The 24895-nt window shown below is 36.5% G+C and overlaps 1 protein-coding gene across 2 annotated transcripts in view; it reads left to right on the plus strand.

The window, feature by feature from the left end:
* LOC137011073 (protocadherin-9) overlaps nt 1-24895 on the plus strand; it is a 308168-nt gene that overhangs the window by 190316 nt on the left and 92957 nt on the right. The window contains exons 4-5 of one of the 2 annotated variants that reach the window (XM_067373649.1): nt 3453-3566; nt 17428-17629. In XM_067373649.1, the coding sequence (XP_067229750.1) occupies nt 3453-3566; nt 17428-17629 (316 nt within the window). The remainder of the gene's footprint in view (nt 1-3452; nt 3567-17427; nt 17630-24895) is intronic. The other variant, XM_067373650.1, reaches the window with a different exon arrangement.

The following is a 24895-nucleotide window of genomic DNA, read 5'->3' on the forward strand; positions in this document are numbered from 1 at the left end:
GTTAGTGACATGTATTTTTGTCATTCTCTCCTTTCCTTGGATGCTTTTTCCTCTCGTAATCTCAGTCTGCCTGAGTCTGAGGTGCTTTCCTGTTTACGGGACGCTAGCCGAAGCAAGTGCAGTGACATTTGGTGGAAGTGTCATCCCCAGTGTCAGGATCCATTTTCCTCATGTTGCCTTTCTTTTCCTTCCTGTGCATCTCCCTCTCGCTCTCTCAACCTCTTCGCAAATTCAATCCATTTCCATTAGACAGCCATCTGCCTGCCCTTTTCAGGTGCTGCTGTTTTGGAGGGATGGGAACGGCTAGGTCAGGGCATGTTCTCATAAAGGGCCTAACTGGGGGTCTGCTCCTCAGTTAAGCTTGGGGCGCATCACTGTTCAGCCCATCTAGCGCAACAGTCAGGTTCTGGAAGTAAAAATCCCTTTCATTTATTTCCATACAGAACTTAGCAATGATATTGAAACCTTTTAAGACAGACCTACCAGCTCTAAGAAGAATTGATAGTGATTTAAGCTTGTGTAGAAATCACACATCTATCTATCTATCTATCTATCTATCTATCTATCTATCTATCTATCTATCTATCTGTCTGTCTGTCTGTCTGTCTGTCTGTCTGTCTGTCTGTCTGTCTGTCTGTCTGTCTGTCTGTCTGTCTGTCTGTCTGTCTGTCTGTCTGTCTGTCTGTCTGTCTGTCTGTCTGTCTGTCTGTCTGTCTGTCTGTCTGTCTAATGTATTTTAGAACATTGAGATCAAGAAATAATAATACCCTAATATTTACACAATATTTACAGTTGTATTCTCGCCTTAACAAAAAAGATTGTTAATTTAATTTATTTGAAATAATTTTATTTGAATGGTCAAATCAGTTATTTGACAGCCCTACATGGAACATCATTCATTTTAAATGTCAATGGAGAAAATGAATAAGAAAACACTTCCAGAACTCGGGTTACTATAGAGCTCTACAGACCCACACCGGTCTCTCCAGCTCTGCTGCTCCTCTGAAATTAACAAGTCCTTTGCATTCAAGACAAGGCTAGAGAGAGTCAAAGCCCTTGCAAATCCAGAATGTTATGTGTTCGTCTGGAACAGAGACAGAACCCTGAAGCCCCTCGGCTCAGACTCTGAGGGCATCCAGTGTGAAAGTTTGGAATGTGTCAAAGCGGATCTCGATCATTCTGATGCATTCGTTCTCTGACCACAAATTTTTGTAGGGCGGTTAAGAGCAAAGCAGCGTAGGGTACAGCACCTCTCTCCAAGAGCACTGCTGCTTCACCCTGTGTCACGGCCGGTTTCAGATGATGGCATGTCATTCAAGGAACTCCTGACACATCCTATCTGCATCTCTTTTGCAGCAGAGACTGCGCTTCAATCTCCTCAGACCGAGAGAGAGGGAACTTCAGCATGTCGAGCGGTATTTGTGTAGCACGAGAGCGCCCATTGTACTCCGTTTAACCTCAGTAAAGAGGCCTTTGCAATATTTCAGGCCTTTATGAAATTGCCTCATGCCCCAGGTCTCTGCTTGTAGAAAAAAATAAGAGGAAATAGACAGAAGTACAGACCTTTTTCGAAGACTCTGGCCTTTTCATCGCTGAGGTATGGAATAGGATGGATGTTTGTTGTTGTCCTTTGATGGGGTTATTTTTTCCATGATAGGTTGATTTCTCAGCACACCTGCACCCACAGTTTGTTTACCTTTAATAAGTCAGAGGCTGGGGAAAGTTGTTTGTGTGAGGGTATTGTCCCCGCTGTTTGAGGGAAATGTTGTTTTTGTCCATACAGTCATCCAGTTCATACTGTAAGGAGCAAAATCATATTATGCATGATGTCACTAACAGTGTTGGGCAGTAACTAGTTACAGCAATAATATCACTTTTTTGCAGGTAACTAATTACTAATAAGATTTCAGTAATAATATTACAGATACCATCCATAAAACAGCTCTTTACTTTTGATGCCTTCAACCCCTATTGATTTGAAATCCAACAATCCAATAATTCCTAGATTTATTTTCATAATTTCCATGACTCGCAGAGGCACATGAAGTCACCAGTGCAGCAGGCAAGCTTGGAATATGGAAAAGTTTACATTCAATGGATGGTAATATTGGCATTACACTGATTTTTAGAAAACATGATCTGAACACTGTAGTGTTAGATGTGGTATTATTTAAGTTGGTTTACTGTGGCATTACATGGCTTGCCCAACATCCCTCTGATCCCGATATAAATTATATTACAATAATTAAAAATCTTTATGGAAAACAAAACATTTTCTTATGAACTTATGTGATTTATTTTGATAAAATACATCATGAAATATAATCGTATATGGGTAACGGATATATTATAGCTACAATTAGCTTCAAGCTACACATGACAATTAATGAAATGTGTTTGTAACAACTTCTGACTGAAATGACATCAAAGAAATAAATTTAAACAGTTTAAATAATATTAAAAAATAGAAGACAGTTACCTTTATTTGTATATTTAAAAATCGAAAAAATTACACTTCAACTCTAAATATTTGTCAAATTTATAGAAAATAAAAAAATCACTCATATAATGTTTGTAAATAAAATCATATTTTAGACATATGGAGGAAAAAAGTGGCTGTTGTTTACACCTGGTCACTTAATGCGTTTTTACTGATCAGATAGCTATCTGATTTATCAAAATTTACACTTGGCCACGTAAATGTGTCTCTGCAAGATAAATCCGATCTTCAATTACCGCGCTATAGGCAGATTTAATGGACTTTATGTCACCAAAAAGTAACAAATATGAGCTGCATTTTATTGATCATCAGCTAATTTCAAAATCAAAGACCACAATAGGAGAACGCACAGCAACAACACTGGTAAGATCATTTAGTCTCACTACTTTTAATGAAGATGATTGTGTTTTGAGCATCTGCGACTTACTTTCAGTTTCATTTGTGGCAGTTTGCATGTCGGCTTGCTTAAGAGATACTCAGGTACTCATCTGCATTAATGCATGTTGCAGTAGCTCTGTCATATCTTGCGATAACATGTTATTTAGCCTATAACACGCTCTCACATGTTTATTTTTTAGCATTTTTGGGAGGAATAAAATTTACATGATTTCAACAACCAGATGCATTTAGACTTCAGTTCACTTTTGAATGGAATGCGTCCCAGACCACCTCCTGAAGTGGTTTGAGCGGTTGGATTTAAATACATCTCGAATGCATTTCGGAGGGCATTTGCACCTGGACTTTTCACTATGGGTTAGCTATCCGATTAGAGAAAATTCATGAAGTAAACAGGTGTAAACAGGCCCAAAAACAAGAAGCGTGCCACATCGCCTGCTTGTAGCTTCATTGACTACAGTGGAAACAATGTGATTTTTTTCTTTGTGTTTGTCGTGATGTGCCACATACATCCGCTATTGACTCAGTGTTATGCTAATGTGTCTCGGTGTCACAGATTGGAGAGTACAGAAGCTTTTCCAGATCTCTAAACCTTTTCCCTCTCTCTGAGGGAAACAAGACAGATGGTGGTGTTAAAACAGAAGGAGGGAATGCAAAAGTAAGAGGAAAGGTAAGAGGAACAAATCAGTCCGTCAGCAGTACAGAGCGCCGCGACCATATTCAGTGTATCTACAGTAGTCGGTTGGTATATTTCAACAGAGTGCATGTAGAAGCATTATGAGTAAATTCGCAGGCGATAATAGCTTAAGGTAAAGAGGCACTTACAGGAACCATAGTGGTGAATGAGAGAGAAGGAGAGATAGAACAAAAGAGCGGAGCCATTGTGTGGCCTGTCGGCTTGCTGAGAGAAATGAGTCAAGTGGCACTGCATCGATTTACATCTCATCTCTAAAACACGTTCTCATTGAGCAAATAAGCGTTATTTCAGCGGGTCTAGAGTTTTTACCTCTCGAATCACACTGCATGGACTTAACGCCATATGAAGTGTGCTCACAATCAATAAGGGCTATCTTTACTCAGCGTGTGAAAACATCGTGCACGCGGCGAGTTGCAGTCGAACTTTGTGTGGAATATTAAATGACATGATGTGGTGTTCACACGTGACTGTTCTCACATTGATCTATACTGCATATAGAGCCGCTAGCCTGCTAAAAGCAACATCTTACATCAGAGTAATGTGGTTAGATGGTCATCCAACCTGGAAAAGCTTGTCTGTTTTGATGGTTTTAGGTTAAGGTCGTCTCAAATGCAGGTCTTCAGTTCTTCGAATGATATAATACTGTGTAGACAGTTAGTAGTCATCAAGGCTGCTTTTATTTGATTAAAAATACAGTGAAAGCAGTCATATTGTGAATTATTAGCACAGTTTAAAATAACTGTTTTCTATTTTAACATATTTTAAAATGTAATTTATTCATGTGCTGCAAAGCTGAATTTTCAGCATCATTACTCCTTCATATGATCCTTCATAAATCATTCTAATATGCTGATTTTCTGCTCAAGAAACATTTCCATTATTATCATCAATGTTGAAAATAGTTGAGCTTCTTATTATTTTTGTCGAAACAGTGATACATTTTGTTTTAGGATGAATAGAATGTTCAAAAGCATTCATTTAAAATGTATATTGTTACACAAACATTCAAAGTTGGCTACACTTTATTTGGTAACACTTTATTTATTTCAGTGTCCTTGTTATGTTACATATGTTACATGTAGTTAGTAATAACTATAAATTATGAATAATTACATGCAAGTAACCCTAAACCAAACCCTAATCCTAACCCCTAAGTAAGTACATGTAGTTAATTAGTATTACTCAGTAATTAAATGTATAATTACACTATAACAAGGACACCTTAAAGGATTAGTCCACTTTTAAATAAACTTTCCCTAATAATTTCCTCACCCCCATGTCATCCAAGATGTTCATGTCTTTCTTTCGTCAGTCGAAAAGAAATGAAGGTTTTTGATGAAAACATTCCAGGATTTTTCTCCATATAGTGGACTTCAATGGCCTCCAGATGGTTGAAGGTCACAATTACAGTTTCAGTGCAGCTTCAAAGGGCTTTAAACGATACCAGACGAGGAATGAGGGTCTTATCTAGCGAAACGATTTTCGAAAAAAATACAACTGTTTACGCTTTATAAATTCAAAATATCGCCTTGAACGTACTTCCGGTTTCTGCATTCTTCAAAACGCTGTATGTCCTACGCCTTTCCTATTCTACTTACGGAACGAACGCGGCGCCAGATAAGACCCTCATTCCTCGTCTGGTATCGTTTAAAGCTTTGAAGCTGCACTGAAACTGTAATTTTGACCTTCAACCGTCTGGAGGCCATTGAAGTCCACTATAAGGAGAATAATCCTGGAATGTTTTCATCAAAAACCTTAATTTCTTTTTGACTGAAGAAAGAAGGACATGAACATCTTGGATGACATGGGGGTGAGGAAATTATCAGGAAAAGTTTATTTAAAAGTGGACTAATCCTTTAAAATAAAGTATAACCCTTTATTTCAAGGTGTCCATGTTACAGTATGATTATACATTTAATTACTGAGTAATAATAATAATTATGAACCACATGTACTTACAGTAGAGTTAGGAGGATTTGGTTGTGGTTAAGGTTAGTTGAATGTAATTATGCACAATTTAATAATGCAACATGTGTAACAAGACAAGTAACTTAAGTTATACCTAAGAGTCTAAATATCACTTTTAATCAAATCTTTGTTGAATAATACATTAGAATATTTAAAAATAAATATATTAAGTGTTACTGACCCCAAACTTTTGAAAGAGCTGCAGCGTATAGGCAAAACAAATGTATTTTATGAATACAAACTGGGTTGTATGCAAGTAATAAGGAAGGCTAATATGATGATATTTACAACTAAAGGGCATTGAAGTGAAGTGGCTTCAATGTTTTAATTGATAGTACAGCCTTGTCACAGGTGTCTTAGGGTGCGTTCACACTTGTCATGTTTGGTTCGATTAAAACGAACACTGGTGCGATTGCTCGGTTAGTGCGGTTCATTTGAACACATGTGAACGCTGCCATCCGAACCCTGGTGCGCACCAAACAAGCAGACCGAGACCGCTGGAAAGATGGGTCTCGGTCCGCTTCCAAACGAACTCTGGTGCGGTTCGAATGATATATGAACGCAACACGGACCAAAGACATGTAAACGAACCAAAAACAGGAAGACGAGACTCTAAAAAGGACAGAATCCTCACGCATGTTGGTTTTTCTCGTCATAGTTGCGAGTTTGCCCATGACAGGCATCAGACGCGTGTCTCCATGCAGCAGATCATTTGTGTGTGTGACGGATGGATTCCCGCCGGTGTTTTGATTCCTTTACACATTTTATAAGCTCTTCACGAGTTCCCAGCTGGCCAAAATACCATCACATGCAGGCTACACACACACAACGAGCACATTTACCTCAGAAAACAGCATTGTTTTGGATGTTCGGTAAGTTCCGTCTCAAAATAGGCAATACGTCATAAAATCCGACCAATCACGTTGTGAATGTATCCCTATGCCTTAAGGTTCGGTATCTTTTGGTTCGGTGATAAAATTGCCAATGTGAACGCTAACCAGACCAGGACTAAATGTTTTTTTTTTTTTCTTCTTTGGTCCGGACCAAATGAACCAAACGAACCGAACTACAAGTGTGAATGCACCCTTATTGAAACATTTACTACATTATAAAGTATGAAGGAAAGACTTTTTATAAACATTTTATTAGCTAAATTCATTAACTTTGGAAGATCTAGTCCAGACATGTAAAAAAAGGTTAATGTCAGCTTGAAATGGAATATCTCTTTTCTAAATGCATCCTTTTGATCTTATTGTGAATGTTTAATCCATTTCAATTTTTATTTATTCATTAAAAGTCTCTCTGGTGACATTTGCCAGTCTTCTCCAATCATTTAGTCTGCTTAAACCTGCCACTTTTTTTTACATTTGACAGCAAGCTCGTATTCAGATCTGCTTCTACAATGAACAACTGATGGATTGAGGTCCCCGCCCTACATTTTTCTTTTTCAATAATCCATTTCACTTCTTTGTACTTTACAGTACAGAAGAAAATGTGTGTCTATGAGTGCTATGGAGTGTAATCTATTGAGTAATCTGCAGATGTTAATGCATTGCATGTTTACTACAACTGGAACAACATATTAACTGTTTAGCATTCAGAATTGGAAACTTCCATGTTAAACATGAGTATGGTTTATGAAAAAGATGTTGGAATGACGCTTTAGCAGCTTCAGACTCTTTCATTTACTTGGCTCCATGGCTGGAGATAGAAATGGGTTGTTACAGTCACTCCATACTGAGAGAGAGTGCACACACGCACAGTGAAGCACACAGTCTCTCTGCCTGGGTGAGGAGCTGTTAGCGTGTAGCTAATGCTTTGAGGCAGATCAGAAGAGGGTTTCACAGCAACCCTTTACACCGCAGTGTGGAGGACTCGCTGACTCTCAGCTCCGGACGCTCACAGCTGGGCTCAGCGCCAGAGAGGAAAAAGAGTACAAAGATAAAGAGAGCTTGTTGGCGAAGGAACGTAGAGAAATTCTGGTTCAAGAATGTGGCAAAGTACAATTATCCCAGAGGGAACAACGCTAATCACTTCCCTGTGTATCATGGTAACCATAGTTTCTGCTAAAATACCACACTTGCTACAGCTATTAGAGGAACTTGCCTGACCAGCACCACTGATATCATCACTCTTACTATTCTTAGGGTTAAAGGGTTAGTTAATCCACCAATAAAAATAATGTAATTTATTGCTCGCCCTCATGTCGTTCTAGACCTGTAAGACCTTCATTCATCTTCAGAACACATATTAAGATACTTTTGGTAAAATCCGATGGCTCAGTGAGGCCTTCATTGCCAGCAAGTTAATTTACACTTTCAGTTCCCAGAAAGTTACTAAAAACATATTTAAAACTGTTCATGTGACTACAGTGGTTCTATCTTAATATTATAAAGCAATGAGAATATTTTTTTTGTGCACCAAAAAAACGACTTTTCAACAATATCCAGTGATGGTTTATTTCAAAATACAGATTAATGAAGCTTCAAAGCTTTTGTTCGAATCAGTGGTTTGGATCGCGTGTCAAACTGCCAAACTGACTTTGGCGCTCCGAACCACTGATTCGAAAGAAAAGATTTGAAGCAGTGTTTTGAGATTGCCCACACTTTTTTTTTTTTTTTTTTGCCGCACAAAAAGTATTCGCGTCACTTTATAATATTAAGGTACAACTACTGTAGTCACATGAACTGTTTTAAATAGGTCTTTAGTACCTTTCTGGGCACTGAAATTGTAAATTAACTTGCCTAACTTGCCAATTTCTAATGATGGGCGATTTCAAAACACGAAGCTTTACGAATCTTTTGTTTTGAATCAGTCATGCCCCCCAGTGGTGAACCATTGAAATTTCGAAAACACTTTTGATGTAACAAAGCCTAATTTACTGAAATCATATGACTTTGGCAGTTTGGCAGTGACTGAGAGGTTTCAGAAATGCTTAAAAAAACACTCTCACACACACACACACACACACACACACACACACACACACACACACACACACACACACACACACACACACACACACACACACACACACACACACACACACACACACACACACACACACGAACCTGATCCCCAGCTTTAAAAAAAAAAGAAAAAAGAAAACACCAAAGCACATCCACCAGGAGATTTCTACTATTTCCACCAATGTCTACACATGCATTCATGCCAGAGGTCCAAGTGTCCAGAGGTACTGTGAGCAGCACACTCAGGATTTAACAATGGAAACACAATGCAAGCGCAGAGCATGTTTTATTCACCTTTTTTCGGCATGTTAGAGCAGTTTCGGGGCTTGGAGGGTCTGTTCTTGGGACACTGGGAGGGAAGGCCCTCTTTAAAGCTGCTGTTTCAACACTCCCATGTCTTGAATACATTGACCAGTGTGTGTGTTTGTGTGATGAAAGAGATTTCGAGCTTGTTCTGTCCTCTACAAAAGGATGTTACGTGACCTGTAGGGGTGTATTGGTCCCCCTCATCTGCGCAGTAGCTTGTTATGACAGACGATGAAAATCCTAAAGATGTTTTCCGTGACTGCGGATGACTGCAGATTGGCCCGGGCTGGCATTTGAGCCGCCGAGGCCAATGAAAGGGCCCGTACGATGGGAGGGAGGTCACAGCGTTCTGCCTGTAATGAGGAGCAAGGGGATCATTACGAGAGAACACATGCACTGAGAGCCACACTACAGAGAGCCGAGCCGAACGAGGCCTTCGGCGCTGCAATCGGAACCCTTCTCCTCTGATGTGAGACGGAAACGAGGTGGAGAAAGAGGCAGAGACTAGATAATAGAGAAGGAGGAGGGAAAATGATGTAATTTAAGTAGATAAAAAAGAAGGGAAGGTGAAAAGAAAGAGGGATACAAAAGGCAAACCGTGCAGCATCCGTTCCTGATCTTCTGCAGTTGCGTGCTTACACCAACAGAGGGCAGACAGCCTTTTATTATAGACTCCAGACGAGCACTACATCTCCTGTGTCGGTGCTCTGTTTCACTCCATAAAAACACCTCCATAAAGCAGGATATATATCTCTCGTGTACTGGAGCTTCAGTAACAATGATGCTTTTAAAAAAAAGTGCCTGTGTGTACTGTATATATCTATATATCTAGTATTTCACAAACACTCTTGGCAGTTCCCCCAACTTATTCTTGCAGTTAGGTTTAAATGACTATTTTTCCAGAGAAAACCCACAAACAAGGATGCAGAAACAGATAAACAACTAAAAAGACAACCCTTTTTATTGGTTCAAGTATGCAGTTCAGTTAAATTAAAAAGCTATGAGTTTTAATGAGACTGACTGTCCACTTCATATTCAACAGTGAACACATGATGTTGTTTGGTTCTGTCAGTTCTCATTTATTGCATTGATGTGTTTGACAATTTTAGCATTTTGAAAATCTGTGTTTGTGTTTTGAGGGATGAGAATAGTAAAGAACATAACTCTTGATTGAGTGAATGATTGATTGATTGATCGATTGATTGGTCGATTTATTTATTTATATATTATTTTGTTTTATCCTTTTTATATTAATTAATATTAATGTATAAATATATGAATACATTAAAATTATGAATTTATTAATAATATTTACAATTTATATTAATATGAATTATTATATTTTCTATCTATCTATCTATCTATCTATCTATCTATCTATCTATCTATCTATCTATCTATCTATCTATCTATCTATCTATCTATCTATCTATCTATCTATCTATCTATCTATCTATCTATCTATCTATCTATCTATCTATCTAAAGGGTTTTTTGTTTTGTTTTATTTTATTTATTTGAATAAGGTTGCTTATAACAAGCAGCCAGTACATGCACATATTTGTTATATTAAATTTATTTTACGGTCTCTGTATTATTTCACAAAGCTCAGTCTCAGTCAAAGCTTTCTCTCTTACAGTATCAATTTAGTCTGCATGTTCTAGTTTTTCTGCATGAACTTTAAGAGAGAATCTAATGGATGTAAACATGGTCAAATATAAATATGAGGTCTGGACATTTAGCTGTCTATAAATTTACAACCACGGAAAATAGATGATGGTGAATGTCAGACTTGCATTGGCAGAAGAATTCATAGCCATTAACAGAACTAAATGCTTTGAAATCATTCCGTTCTGTATAAGAACAGTTCTCTTTTTCTAATCATAGTTGTGAGGAACATCTTGTATGCTGCCGTGATGAATGCTTACGTGTGTTTTCTCGTGTTGTTGTTGTTGTGTAGAGGTTGATGGTTCTGAAAAGCTGCAACACAAGAGCCGCATTTGGTGGTTCTTTCAGCAGGTGGTGAGGCGTTGCTGGATTGGATTATTTTCTCAAGTGTGCAAGGTTGGAAGCAGTAGTGAGGTGGTAGACGTTCCCACTCCTTTCTTGAAGAAACCTAGCAATCGCGTGCAAATGAAAAGCACACCAGGATAGCTATGGAAATATCCATGCTGAGACCAGAACCTCAATTTACTCTCAAAGTCTTGCCCCTTTTCTTTTCATGTGTGTTTTCTACCTACACGTGTGAATCATTGTGTGGCTATATTAATCATTGTGTTTGAGTGATTTGCTGATTGCGCTATTACTGCTTTCTTTTCTTTTTTAAGTGTGTGTGTGTGTTGGTTTAGCAAGCTCACACTCCACAATGACACCTTGCTAAAATGAGCAGCAAGTCATACTGGATGTGAGGCAAAAGAGGCAGCAAGCAATAAAAGCTTTTTTCTGTTCAGATCCGGGGTTCATGGTTTGGTTGGTTAGCCCCTTCACCATTCAAAAGTTTTGGGACAATAAGAATAAATTAATACTTCAGCAAGAATGCATTAAATTGATCAAAAGTGACAGTAAATACATTTAAAATGTTACAAAGGATTTCTATTTACAATAAATGCAGTTCTGTCATGACAACTATTGGAGAGCTTGGCATGGTAATAGATATTGGCATGGTAATAGATATGGCAATGCTAATGTATTTGGTCTTGGCAGAATATACCTGCTATGTTGCTGCTACTGCTGCAGAGCAAGTAATGAGACTTGTTACTGCCAATATATTCACAGACATTGCTGCTGCTGCACATGTAACATACATAAATTAACCCCCGTAGCAGATCTATACAGGCGGAGCTGGGGAAGGAGGAGGGTTCTGAAAGCACGCTGCAGACTGCTAACAGCAACACTACTGGTTTTTGTTTGAATGTTGAGATGCAGCTCATCGGCTGCTGATGCAACAGCAGCCAATCACCTGTGCTATGTAGATAATGTGATCATAAATGAGTTAAAGGCCTATCAGCCCGTGCCAGAGTTTGATGTCAGAATTACGTAATTCTTTCTGTTCGTCAAATAATCCTAAAAAATAAATAAATAAAATAAAATAAAATAAGTTTCCACAACAATATAAAGCAACACAACTGTTTTCATCATTGATAATAACAGAAATGTTTCTTGATCAGCAAATCAGAATTTTAGAATTATTTCTGAAGGATCATGTGACACTGAAGACTGGTGTAATGATGCTGAAAATTCAGCTTTGCATCACAGGAATAAATTACATATCAAATTGGAAACAGTCATTTGAAATACTGTTTTTACTGTGTTTTGATCAAATAAATGAAAATAATGTGAAAAAGAGACTTAAAAAAAATAAATAAATCTACCATTCAAAAGTTTGGGTAGTCTGTTATATATAAATAATATAACCGACTACCCAAACTTTTGAATGGTAGATACTCTTACTACGCCATTAAGCAGGCGAAAAGCATCAATCTCCATTGCTGATTGTTCAAAAGTAGCTGTGTATTCTGACTAAATTAGATGTAAGATGATTAAGTAATCATGGGATTGATAGTATTCCTAATATTCTCTGTTGTTCATGGTAATGTTGTAAATCAGTGTGCTCATAACGGAAACCAACGCTACTTTCACGTCTCGCAACAACCAACTAAATTTGATTTTGAGTTATCATAGTTTTTTTCTTAGCAGAAGCTTTAAGATAATGTAGATTTTAAAAATGTTAAGTTATTACAAGTCAAATCGGTATTTCGTAGAACATCCACATGGGTGTTTATTTTGCGGTCATGACAGGCCACTGTGTATTATGCATGAGATATGTTCTTTTTTTATCTTTTCATTTCCATTGTGGACAGACAAATTATTTTGTGCCTGGTTATGTCATGCTACAAGGCTGGATTCAGGTGGGAAAGAGAGCACAGTTTTCCGACAGCAGGCTTGCTGTGGTGGAAATGGAGGGGGTTGTTAGCATCTCCACCCCTTGGGAGAAACACTGAGGGATGGAGGAAGCAAAAGGTGTGCTTGCCAATGAATCGTCCCATGAGATCCAGACAGAAACCGCCGTCTATTATTTCTTAGACATGTGGCATCCGACTGCAAAAATCTCCTTATTCATATTGAGGAAAGGACCCTAGTTGGGAAATGTTCTTGATTTGGACTTAAAATCATCATGTTAAGAACAGATACGGCAGTGAATGAACTCTAGCCAGATTTGTTGTGCCTCCAAGATAATTTACGGAAGATGCTCTGAGGTTTTCTGACATTCGCTGGAAAGTTCCAGCAAACTCTGGTGCTAATCTCTACACAGAGACCTGATCTGCCGCTAAACCGTGATAACAGTCCTCAGACGGCGATGACTTTTTGCCGAGCAGGAGGCTAGGTTAAACCCAGACTTAACGCAAATCCATTAAGCGCTACTCTGTTGGATGTGAAGCACTCATAAGCAAGCCCTGAAATTCCTCCTTAGAAAAACTGACATAAGCCTGAAACGTAGGAAATGTAATTCATTAAAGATCTGCATGTTCGCAGATTTGTTTATGCATGCCGTAATTGCCTATTTACCCGCAGCCAAAGATGTCTCCTTTTTCTGAAAAGCGCTTTAGAGGCATCCACTTTCTTTTCTTTCCGAGTGAGGGAATCGGGTGGCATGATCGGGTCTCGCGTCTTTGAGTAGAAAACTTCTGTGACACTGATTCTGTGTACTTTGACGAGGGCAAACATCTTAGCTGAAAGCGGCTATGTTTGCTTAGCACCAGTGCTGTCGCCAGCGCGTTTGGCCCGTTACAATATAAAAACACGCCACTAATATGGGCTGACAAGCATGATAAGCCATGATTGCGTGTAAATTGGCAGTGGCGAAGGTTTAAGCTGGTCTTATGCTAATACAGCAGTGAGTGACTGCTGGGCAAAAGCACAAATACACACACACGCAAAGATATGCCCACATTGACTTTCGGTGTGAGGCGCATGCACATGGGGTCCTGTATTAACTTTTTTTGTGATTTCTTACTGGCCATAAAGCTGCATTTTGCACCCTTTTATTAAAAAATATATTTTTGTACCATTGAAAATGGGATTATTTTAGCTGTTTTTCTTTGCATATTTTTGATAAACAGCGCAGGTCAATGTGTCCCTCGTGATCAGCCAGTATGTCGAGTTGTCACAAAAACAAAATTGTGATTTTATTCCTCATATTCATGTTTTGGTGGCTTAATACAGGGAACATATACATGGATAAACCTATTTGTTCTTTTTCCAGTAAAAATATTCCTAAAATAAGACACTATATACTATATATATATAATATATATATATATATATATATATATATATATATATATATATATATATATATATATATATATATATATATATATATATATATAAAAAATATAAAATGTATATGCTAGTTCGTGAGACTCAATTTGCGCTGCAGTTCTCACTGACTCGAAGTTGTGAGAAATCAAGATTAATAAATATAGGATGCGAGAGCATCGGACAAGGTCAGGAATTTATTTTTTTTTTTAGGTTTTTTAATCACCAAATCCTATTGTATACCCTACTTGGAATATTCTTTAAAAAGCTTGCTATTCACTGCCTCTATATGGACGACATGCAAAGAAAGACATACTGCATTAGAAAAACATAAGGATAAATAAATGAAGAATTAATTTTCATTTTAGGGTGAACTATCCCTATAAGTTACCAAACAGAAAGTATTTCTGTTTTGTTTCCCTGTCGATTTTTCCTGGCATTTGGCGGTTAATTTTTTGGCACATTGTGCACATTTACATATACACACATGAATTCATGCATCAACTGATATTTATAAAAAATATGAGCACATAAGCATGCAGCCATGATTCATTATCTGTAGATATCTACACCTGCTTTACAGATGTTTATAATAGAACTGAAGTGTGATCACATACCTGTCTGTTCATTTCATGCTGGTTTACACACCAATGCGTTTTTGTGTATCGCACTGGGACGTTGTTCAGGTTAGAAGGGTAGTATTTCACTATGTAAGGTGATCTACACACAATATTGCTTTGATGATATTGTATTGTGATATGAGAGATTAATATATCGTGTGGTTTTGGCAGAACCCAAGCAGATCATATGAATAAAATACTACACAGGACTTGTGGTTTATAGAGCACATAATATCCTTCATATCTATTACTAAACTGTGTGTAGATGTGTGTAATGGTGTCAATCAGACTCTGGACAGTAAATCAAATGGAATATTGGCCACATTAAACAAGGTCATTTGGTATGATATAGTTTATCGTATGAATGAACTAATAGATACATGCACTTTTACACTTATTTGATCAGTTTCACAGCATGTATTATTTCAACAACTTTAAAAACAGATTTTGACAGACAAACAACTGGGTAAAACTTTGATCAAGCAATGAATGATGGTCTCTTAGCCTGAAACTTTTCCCCCATATTAAGCAAATATTTCCCTTGCTTTCTCACATGATGAATTTGTGATGCGAGTGGTCAAAAGGTGAGAAGGTCAGTGAAATTGTTCTGAGCCCCGAGATCTGTGAACAGAGCCACTGTGGTTTGTCCAGCTTAAGTGGTCCGTAGCTCAGGCTGTCATGCTGAAGCTACTGTTCGCCTCTTTTTTACCTCTAATTGAATGTCACTTGCTTTCTGAAATGCTCCAAATTATATAATGAGGTCATTTGCATAGCGCTGAGATTGGCTGACCTTTGCTTTTGCCAATAATTACAGCAGAGTCGTCTAAGACAGTCGACAGAGATGGTGCAAAAAAAGACAACTTCCTGCTCAGAAAGGTTAGCGGAGAGCTCGGTGCTGGACTTTGCGAAATGTCATTAGAATTTCTTGGAGTATGCTCAAAATTAGCAAGTGACTGAGATCAGCAATGCATAAATATTTTCTTTAAAAGCAATGAGAGCTCTTGCTTGGTTAAAATTGCATGTGTGCAATCATTTCCTAGTTATTGCGTGGGTGAGGTTATTTGCATACGAGCATGTTGGATTATGCATAAATTATTGTATATCCAAACAATGAAAAGCTTGCAGATGCGGGGACGGTTTAAGAATGCCGCATTGTCAAACTTTTTCGCTGTGATGCCGGAACCTTCACACGGCTTTGAGCCTCTGTGCCCAGTGTGAGCACATGGCATGTGATCTAGGACGCTTTGGCCAGGCCGTGCCAACCCAGCAGTGGTGTTCCGCCGACGCCTACAAAAGCTGTGGGCAGAGCCTGTGCTGACCAGCCATCAACGAGAGCACAGAATATATACCTACATTGCAGCAACTCATAGAATAAACTACCGTTCAAAAGTTGGCGGTCATTTTTTTTTTTTTTTTTTCTAAGAAATTAATACTTTTATTTAGCAATAAAAAACATTTATAATATTACAGAAATTACAAATAAATGTTGTTCCTTTCATTTCTATTCTATTCATCAAATAATTTTATTAGGCAACAGCACAACATTCAACATTGATAATAATGCGAAATGTTTCTTGAGCAGAAAATATTAGAATGATTTTTGAAGGATCACGTGACACTGAAGACTAGAGTAATGATGCTGAAAATTCAGCAAGAATAAATTACATTTTAAAATAAATTTACATAGAAAACTGTAATAATATTAATAATAGTAAAACAATATTAATATGGATCAAATATTTTTATTTAATATATGTAGTTACAGTATGTTGCAAACACATCCATAATAATCAATAAATCTTTGGTGGAAAAAAATAGATTTTATATTAATATTTAGCATGTTTTTTTTGTTGTTTTTTTTTATTTGTTTTTGTATTTTACCATGGTAAATGCTTTTAGCCAAAGCGACTTACAAATGAGAATAATTTAAGCATAGCAGTATTATTTTAGTACCATTGAAATACTATTATATTTTTATTAACATTTTGAATTAGTTTTTATTTTTATATTTTGAAGAAAAATTATAACAGATTTTTTTATATATATATTTTCTGTAGTCATTATAACTTTAAAAGTGATGATTAAATATTTCTGCATAGTTTAATTTTTCAGTTTTAGTTGTTTTAGTACTTCAGGTTAAACTAAATGAAAATTATAAGTGTTGCTTAAACAATAGAAGTTTAAGACACTTCTTTAACGTGTGTGTGTGTGTATATATATATATATATATATATATATATATATATATATATATATATCTATATATATATATATATATATATATATATATATATATATCTATATATGTGCTCTTATGTAATTTCTTTAGTGATTATTAACACATCATACCATTAGCGCTTTAGGCTGCATTCAGAGCACATATTACTGTGCACATAATGCCACCCGCATGGTCTTTAGTGAAGAGAGCTTTGTAATGTGAAACGTGACTTGGGTTTGCTGTGCTCAGGGACAATTTTGACCAAATAAAATCCAAAACATCCTACTTGTTCATTTCTATAAAAGTGAACAAATCCCCATTAAATTTGCAATTAAGCATCAAACAGCAATATTGACTGAAAGTCGCTGGTTGATTGGGAAACAAGGAGACAAGCATTAACATGTGGCTCTGTCTCTCTGCTCTCTGGTCTTATAGTCGCAGCGGCGCGTCACGTTTCACCTGCCGGATGGGTCTCAGGAAAGCTGCAGTGACAGTGGGCTGGGGGACCATGAGCCCGTGGGCAGTGGGCCGCTCCTCTCACACCCTCTCCCTCTGGTGCAGGCGCAGGATGACTTCTACGAGCAGGCCTCTCCGGACAAGAGGACTGAAGCAGATGGCAACTCGGACCCCAACTCTGGTGAGTGTGTTGAAAGATGTTTCCAGGGCAAATCTTTGAATCCGTCTGTAGTTATACTCCTCGTTTCACTTCTCTCATTGTCTCTTCTCAGAACTAAACTGAACCGAGCAGGAGGATCTTAGCCAGAAATGAAGATGAATAACACAGATGATAGTTTTCATTATACGCCTTCCCACTCAATATGTACAACAATTTAATGTTCTGCAATAACTGTTCTCAAAATAGTGCTCTCACGATATACTGAATGAAGTTTGCAGTGAAAATAGCTGTAATAAATAAGAGATGGGTAGAGGCAAAATTACATAATTAAGCATATTTGTGCAGAAATGCAGCATGCACATTAAGAGATTCAGAAGTAATATGTAATGCTGTAAATAAGCTCTTCTCAGTAAAGATTATTTTACTGTTTTGCTTTACACATTTTTCTGTTCACACTGAACTCTTGATACTGTGCATAGTGAAAGAATACTTTTTAATCAAAATAAATGTGGGACTCGGGCAGAAATCATGTTCATGGATGAGACTATTAATGTTACAGTATTATGAAGCAGAGCAGGACCAAGTGATGTGCGAGCAGAAATGAGGCCGCTGGAGAAATTGCTAATGAGAGACGAGCACGGCACATGGCTCGAGAACAGCGGAACCTTTATTATGCCACAGACGCCGCTTCCGCTTCTTCCGGTCAAGTGTATGTGGGTTAACACAGTGCTTTTTCTGTTGATGATTGTATCCAAACAGCTTCATGAAGCTTCTGAGCATTATGAATCTTTTGTTTTGAATTAGTGATTCGGATGTCCTATCAAACGGCTAAACAGCTGAAATCACGTGACTTTGGCACTCCGATTCACTGATTCAATTCGTAAAGCTCTGACGCAGTGTTTTGAAATCGGCCCATATAGAACTTACATGAACTCATGTTTCAAATATGTATTAAGTACTTTTATGGACCTTGAGAGTTTAAATGGCTTTGCTGTCAATAGAGGCCTCAATGAGCCATCAGATTTAATCAACAATATCGTAATTTGTGTTCGGAAGATGAGCAAAGGTTTTACGGCTGTAGAATGACATAAGGGTGAGTAATAAATGACATTGTTTTAATTTTTGCATGAACTAACCCTTTAAATCGTCTTTGGTGTTTAATGGTTTCTACAAAATAAAACCGAGGGGTAACGCGGGTATGATGTCATTGATAGGCAAAAATTGCTTATTTCTCTGTATTTAAACATTTAGGATAATAGAAGCACACAAGTCAACACGATATATAACATTGTTCTAGGGGTTTTTGGATATTTTAATCCAAAAATCGTACATATTGCGCCTTGAATGTATGTTTATCAGTGGGATTCAATGTAGATGGAAAGCAAGTGACTGACAAGATGTCTTGTCACTTCTTGTGTCTGATTAGGACTTTTAGATGGCAAATGTATGATTCTACCAGTAGTAGACGCTATTTTATAGATGGTGTTAATGGGTGAATCTCACATGTTCAGGTCAAGAAAGTTGAAGTGAAGGGAAAATACTGTTTGTAGCACTGCTCATCTAAGCATTATGAACCACAAGAACCTTCATTCTCACCTTGAGGAAAAATAGGAAAGGTCGGTCAAAAGAAAACATTTGATTTATATTTCTTTGTCCTTAATATGTCACCGTAGGGTTTGAGGTCACTTCCTGCGTGAAAAGAGACGTGATGGAAGTATGTGTATTTATACGCTAATGGTCAGTCATGTCTCTCTGGGCTGAGAGAGTGTAGCTCTATTGGTCTCAGCACGTACTTGATTTATTTAGCGATGATTTCCCTGTTGGGGTCTCATGCGGCAAAGATGTTCAGTTTTTATATTTCCAGCGATAGCACTCCATGACCTACTTTTCCCATCACAGAGAGCCATAGATCTGCTCAAACACCTGTGTCGCCCAAGGTCAGAGATAGTTAACACGTGCGTGTTTGCGCCTTACCATTCATTTGAACATTTTAACAAGTTTTTGTTCTGTGCACTATGAAGAGTTTGGACAGTTTTTTTTTTTTTTTTTTTTTTTCTTTTCCTCTCTCTTCCCCGCAGCAGGATATTTTCAGATTTTTCGTGCACCCTTTATTGGTCTCTAAAGATCCATTATTAACGACACGCATGTATCTGTGAGACTCCACGTCTTTTCTTGCTATTAATATGATATGGAAAGTGTGATTTAGTGAAGAGTGGCAAGACTCAAGTGTCTCCTTTTAATTTGAGGGGGTTTGGGGTGGGGTGGGGGGTGGGGGAGTAGCTCAGAAACAATCATTTGCATAAGGTAGGTGATAATTGCTCTTTTTAATGGAATTGATGGTGGTGTACACACCAATTATCTACAAGCTCTTAAGCCTGGTAATTAATTAGCACACAAATGGCCGTGGTGCCATGGAGACCGGCGCATAATCAAATATTGGACACACACAGGGGCTATATTGGGAGCATCACCAGGCTCGGATGGCAACATCAATTAGAGGTCAGTAAGAGATGAGATGAACAAATCCAAATGAGTTTCTTTTACGTCACAGTGATTTCAGTAGCACAGGAGTATAAAACTCTACATTTATTTTGCAACTCGACTTTGGCAACTTTCAAAACAAATGTAAAGATTTCAATGCATAGGTGTAGATTTATGGAAAATTTCAAAATTTAAAAAAGTAAAAATTTAAAGATTTGTAATTTCAGACAAGCTGACTGAAAGATGGACAACTAGTTTCTGGATCACAGATGAACCCTGAGCGAATGAAGTCTGCTTGCATCAGTCTTAAATGAAAGTGGACTGTAATATCAAGCCTTGTCCATTGGCCTCAGTATGGATTGGTGTGCATTGATACAGTCTGAGGAGATGTTCATACACACACCAGTTTTATTAATTGAGCATATCAAAAACTTGATCTAGACTCCTGCTGTGAGAGTCAGACTGTGAGAGTCCTGCAGTGCGGCAGAAAAGTTTATTTCACTAAGAACTGTGTGTGTGTGTGTGTGTGTATGTGTGTGTGTGTAAGTGTGTATGTGTATTGAAAGTACTGTATATATGCATGCGTTTATGTATACATATAATGTTAAGCATTTATAAATGACCATTAGGGATTGATAAGATTTTTTAAATGTTTTTGACAGAAAAAAAAAAAAAAAATCAGCAAAGACATTAAATTAATCAAAAGTCACAGTAAAAGCTTTTGTAAATGCTGCTGTTTTAAACTTTCTATTCATAAACGCATCCTGAAAAAAAAAAAAAAAAAAAAAATGCATCATGCTTTCCACAAAAATATGAAGCAGCACAACTGTTTTCAACATTGATAATAATAATAAATGTTTCTTGAGCAGCAAATCAGCATATTATAATGATTACTGAAGGATCATGTGACACTGAAGACTGGAGTAATGATGCTGAAAATACAGCTTTGCATCACATGAATAAATTACATTTTAAAATATATTAAAATAAAACAGTTGTAATAATATTTCATATTTTTTCTATTTTTATTGTATTTTTAATAGAAATAAATGAAGCCTTTGTGAGCATAAAATATTTTTTTCAAAAACATTGAAAAACTCTTACCGACCCCAAACTTGTGAATGGTAGTGTCTGTAGGAGATCTATGAAAGCTTGTTTCTGCCATGGAAAAAATGTAAAAAGATAATTGGGAGTTTATCTCACAATTCTGACTATGTTCTCAGAATTGCAAAATATAAACACAATTGTGAGTTATAAAGTCAGAATTGCCTGATATAAAGTCAGAATAGCGAGATATAAACTCACAATTTTTTGTTTACAGATTTGGGATATATAAACTCGCAATTGTGTGTTATAGGCCCGGTTTCACAGACAGGGCTTAGGCTAAGCCATTAGGCATTATTTCAATTAAGGTATTTAAGTAGCTTTTATAAACATAACCTAGAAATAACATTACTGGTGTACATCTTGAGACAAAACAGTGGCTCTGACATTTTTTTAGATATGTCAGTGGAAGTTTATTTCAGTTAAAACAGCTCAAACATGTATTTTAGTCTAGGACTAGCTTAAGCCTTGTCTGTGAAACCGGGGGAAAATGTTCAATTATAAGGGGAAAAAATAATCTTTTTTTTTTTTTTTTTTTTTTTTTCAGAATTGCAAGTTTATTTCTCACAACTCAAAAAAAAAAAAAAAAAAAAAATTAAACAAGCTTCCATAGAAATCAGTAGGTCAGTTGTACAGTTTAGTCATTATACAAAAATGTGAGACTGAAAGTACGTTACATGTACATGCACTGAATGCTGCGATTAACCAGTCAGAATCAGTCAGTATTCCTGAGAGCCATGCAATATTATATAGGGTCCCATTCAAGGTCACAGATTATGTGAAAACTTGAGCTTTACATCCACCTAAATCCAGAAATGTCACACAATGCTCTTTCTGAAGCGCAGTTAACAATAACAGTGAAAACAGACGCCTCTGTGGGTCGTCTGCGCTCAGATGCCATGGAACGGTGATTTCTAGTATGTGGAGCCATTGTGTGCCGCGCACAAATCTCTCTATGCCTGCATGCTCCGTGAGTTCAGGAAGCAGTCTTCTGTAAAAACTGGCTGTGAGGATTAATTTGTCAACTTCTGATGATCTGTACCATCCACAGGGGAACTGAGGGTTTCAGGTTGCTGTGCAGATTGAATTAATCTCCGAAGTTGCGAGCATTTCTCTTTTATTTCCTTTCTTCTGTGTTTACCCCTGCTCGAGCATTAAAGTTGTTTGTTACCTCTTGCAGTCGTCACGTAGAACCACAAGCTTTGGCTTTTTGAATGCTGTTGACAGGACTGTCAACGTCAATTCCTGGCAACAACTTAAGAACACAGGGAAACATGTATCTGAGTGGGTTCCATTTGGACTCGGCGGGAGATCCCGACGTGTAGGCTTCAGAAAGCTGATTTCCTTCACCACAAAAAAACATTTGAACAAAAGCAACCCTCTGAGATGATAATTACGGGATACTGTTAAGCTCTACAATTTGAGGGTTTGAAAAAAAAAAAAAAAAAACTTAAAGAAATTTGTAAGAAAGGCGACTGCTAGCTAATGTACAAGCCGCAGCAGTTGTGTTTGTGAGCCAAGTATGTGGCTTATACCTTCTTTGGCATTCAGAGGCGAATTTATTCTACCTTTATTCTGTGCAGCTGTTGTTAATTGCAAGTACATATGCATTAGTATCTAATTAGCAATTATGCAGATTGACTAATTATTTCTATGCTTTCAATCAAAAGGTATTAAGCTAGCGGGTACTAATTGTAGGTCAGTGTTTCATGCGCCACTACTTCATTCTGACATTCAAAAATAACGTGTTTATCAAGACGCAAGCGTGCACAAGATTTTTTTTTTTTTACATGACTTTATGTGTGTAATTTAAAAGCTCGAAAGGCTAATTCTAATCTAACGGGCATTTGCAAAAACGTTTTAAATGCTTTGCAAATTCAATGTCCCCTGGAATAATTACCCAAATTCATTCTCAGGTTGCTGCACTGCAAATGTACAGTTTAATTTGTAATCTAATAACTCTGGGTTATAATTGGTGGTTGAGTTGGTGGTGACTATTTAAATACACCAGACACACATACAACAACCCATAGCTGTTTATTTATTGATGCATGATTCAATGCCTTAGGTTTATACAGTAGTTCAGTTCAGATCATTAAAGATTAAATCGCCTGAAGCGGTATTCTCTTTGAGGGGGTTCCTGGGTAAACGATCGGTATCTTTAGTGAAGCACATGTAGCAAAAAACCTTGAAAAACCCATTAATTAAACCTTACAGTATCTTTAAATGTTAAACCACAAATAATTGATTTGTCCTTGATTTTTGGCATGCATTATGCTATTTGTTGCATTGAAACTGGTTAAAAACACATCCAAAGCAAACTTTTCTGGATAAATGGATTGTGAGTTGTACCACTTCATTCTTGCTTTTAGTTTTGCTCCTGTTCTTCAGAGTTTGGTTTTTATAAAGTGCCTTTAAATAAAACATGTATGGTTTGTGTGCTACAAGAGCCCATGAGAGCGAAAATCCACTCATATTATTCAAGAGCACAGCTTCCGTTCGCAGTGAACTTAATGGTGGAGTCTAACGGAAAGATGTGCTGTGTTTTGCAACCATCCTCAGTCGCCATCCTCAGACGTCACAGCAGCAGGCCATATAAAAACAAGCTTCGGTGGCTTGAAACGGGGTGATAAAACACAAAGGATAGTTAAATTATACAGCGACAGATAAAAGCAGAACAAAAAAAACAAAAATCTGATCAGTCACAGATGGATGGAATAATGTGGGTGAATATGTTCTCATGTGACAGACATTAGCAAAACAGCTAACTAAATATGTGGATAGTTTAAATGGCAAAATTATTTTATTTTATTTTATTTAAACTATTGCTAGGCAGATCAATCAAACATATGTTTTTTTAAGCATGTACAAAACTGAATTTAGCATATTTTCCAATTATGCAGTTAATAATAATAATAATAATAATAATAATATATTTAAAATAACTAGTTTAGATGGCAAAATAAATACTTTTTTTTAATTTTATTTTAAACAATTGCATATGCTAGGCAGATCAATCAAACTTTTGTTTTTTTATGCATGTACAAAACTGAATTTTGCATATTTTCCAATTATGCAGTTATTATTATTATTATTAATATATTTAAAATAACTAGTTTAGATGGCAAAATAAATACCTTTTTTTATTTTAAACTATTGCATATAGGCAGATCAATCAAACTTTTGTTTTTTTTATGCATGTACAAAACTGAATTTTGCATGTTTTCCAATTTTCTATTATTATTATTATTATTATTATTATTATTATTATCAATACATTTTAAAATAACTAGTTAAGATGGCAAAATACATTTTTTTATTATTTATATTTTATTATATTTTATTATTTTATTTTATTATAATTATTGCATATGCTAGGCTGGTAAATCTAAATTCTGTTTTTTATGCATGTACAAAACTGAATTTTGCATATATTTTCCAGCTTATGCATTAATAATAATAATAATAATACATTTTAAAATAACTAGTTTAGATGGCAAAATACATTTTTATTTATGCACAAAACTGAACATTGCTTATATTGTTAGGTGTATGCAGTTTAATAATACAAATAATAATAACAACAATAATAATAATAATAATAATAATAATAATAATTATTATTATTATTATTATTATTATGTCTACATTACATTTTTTTGTTACTACAATAATGTCTTAAATTATCTTTATTTTGGGGGG

The sequence above is a fragment of the Chanodichthys erythropterus genome, chromosome 21 (assembly GCF_024489055.1).
Source record: "Chanodichthys erythropterus isolate Z2021 chromosome 21, ASM2448905v1, whole genome shotgun sequence".
Classification (NCBI taxonomy): domain Eukaryota; kingdom Metazoa; phylum Chordata; class Actinopteri; order Cypriniformes; family Xenocyprididae; genus Chanodichthys; species Chanodichthys erythropterus.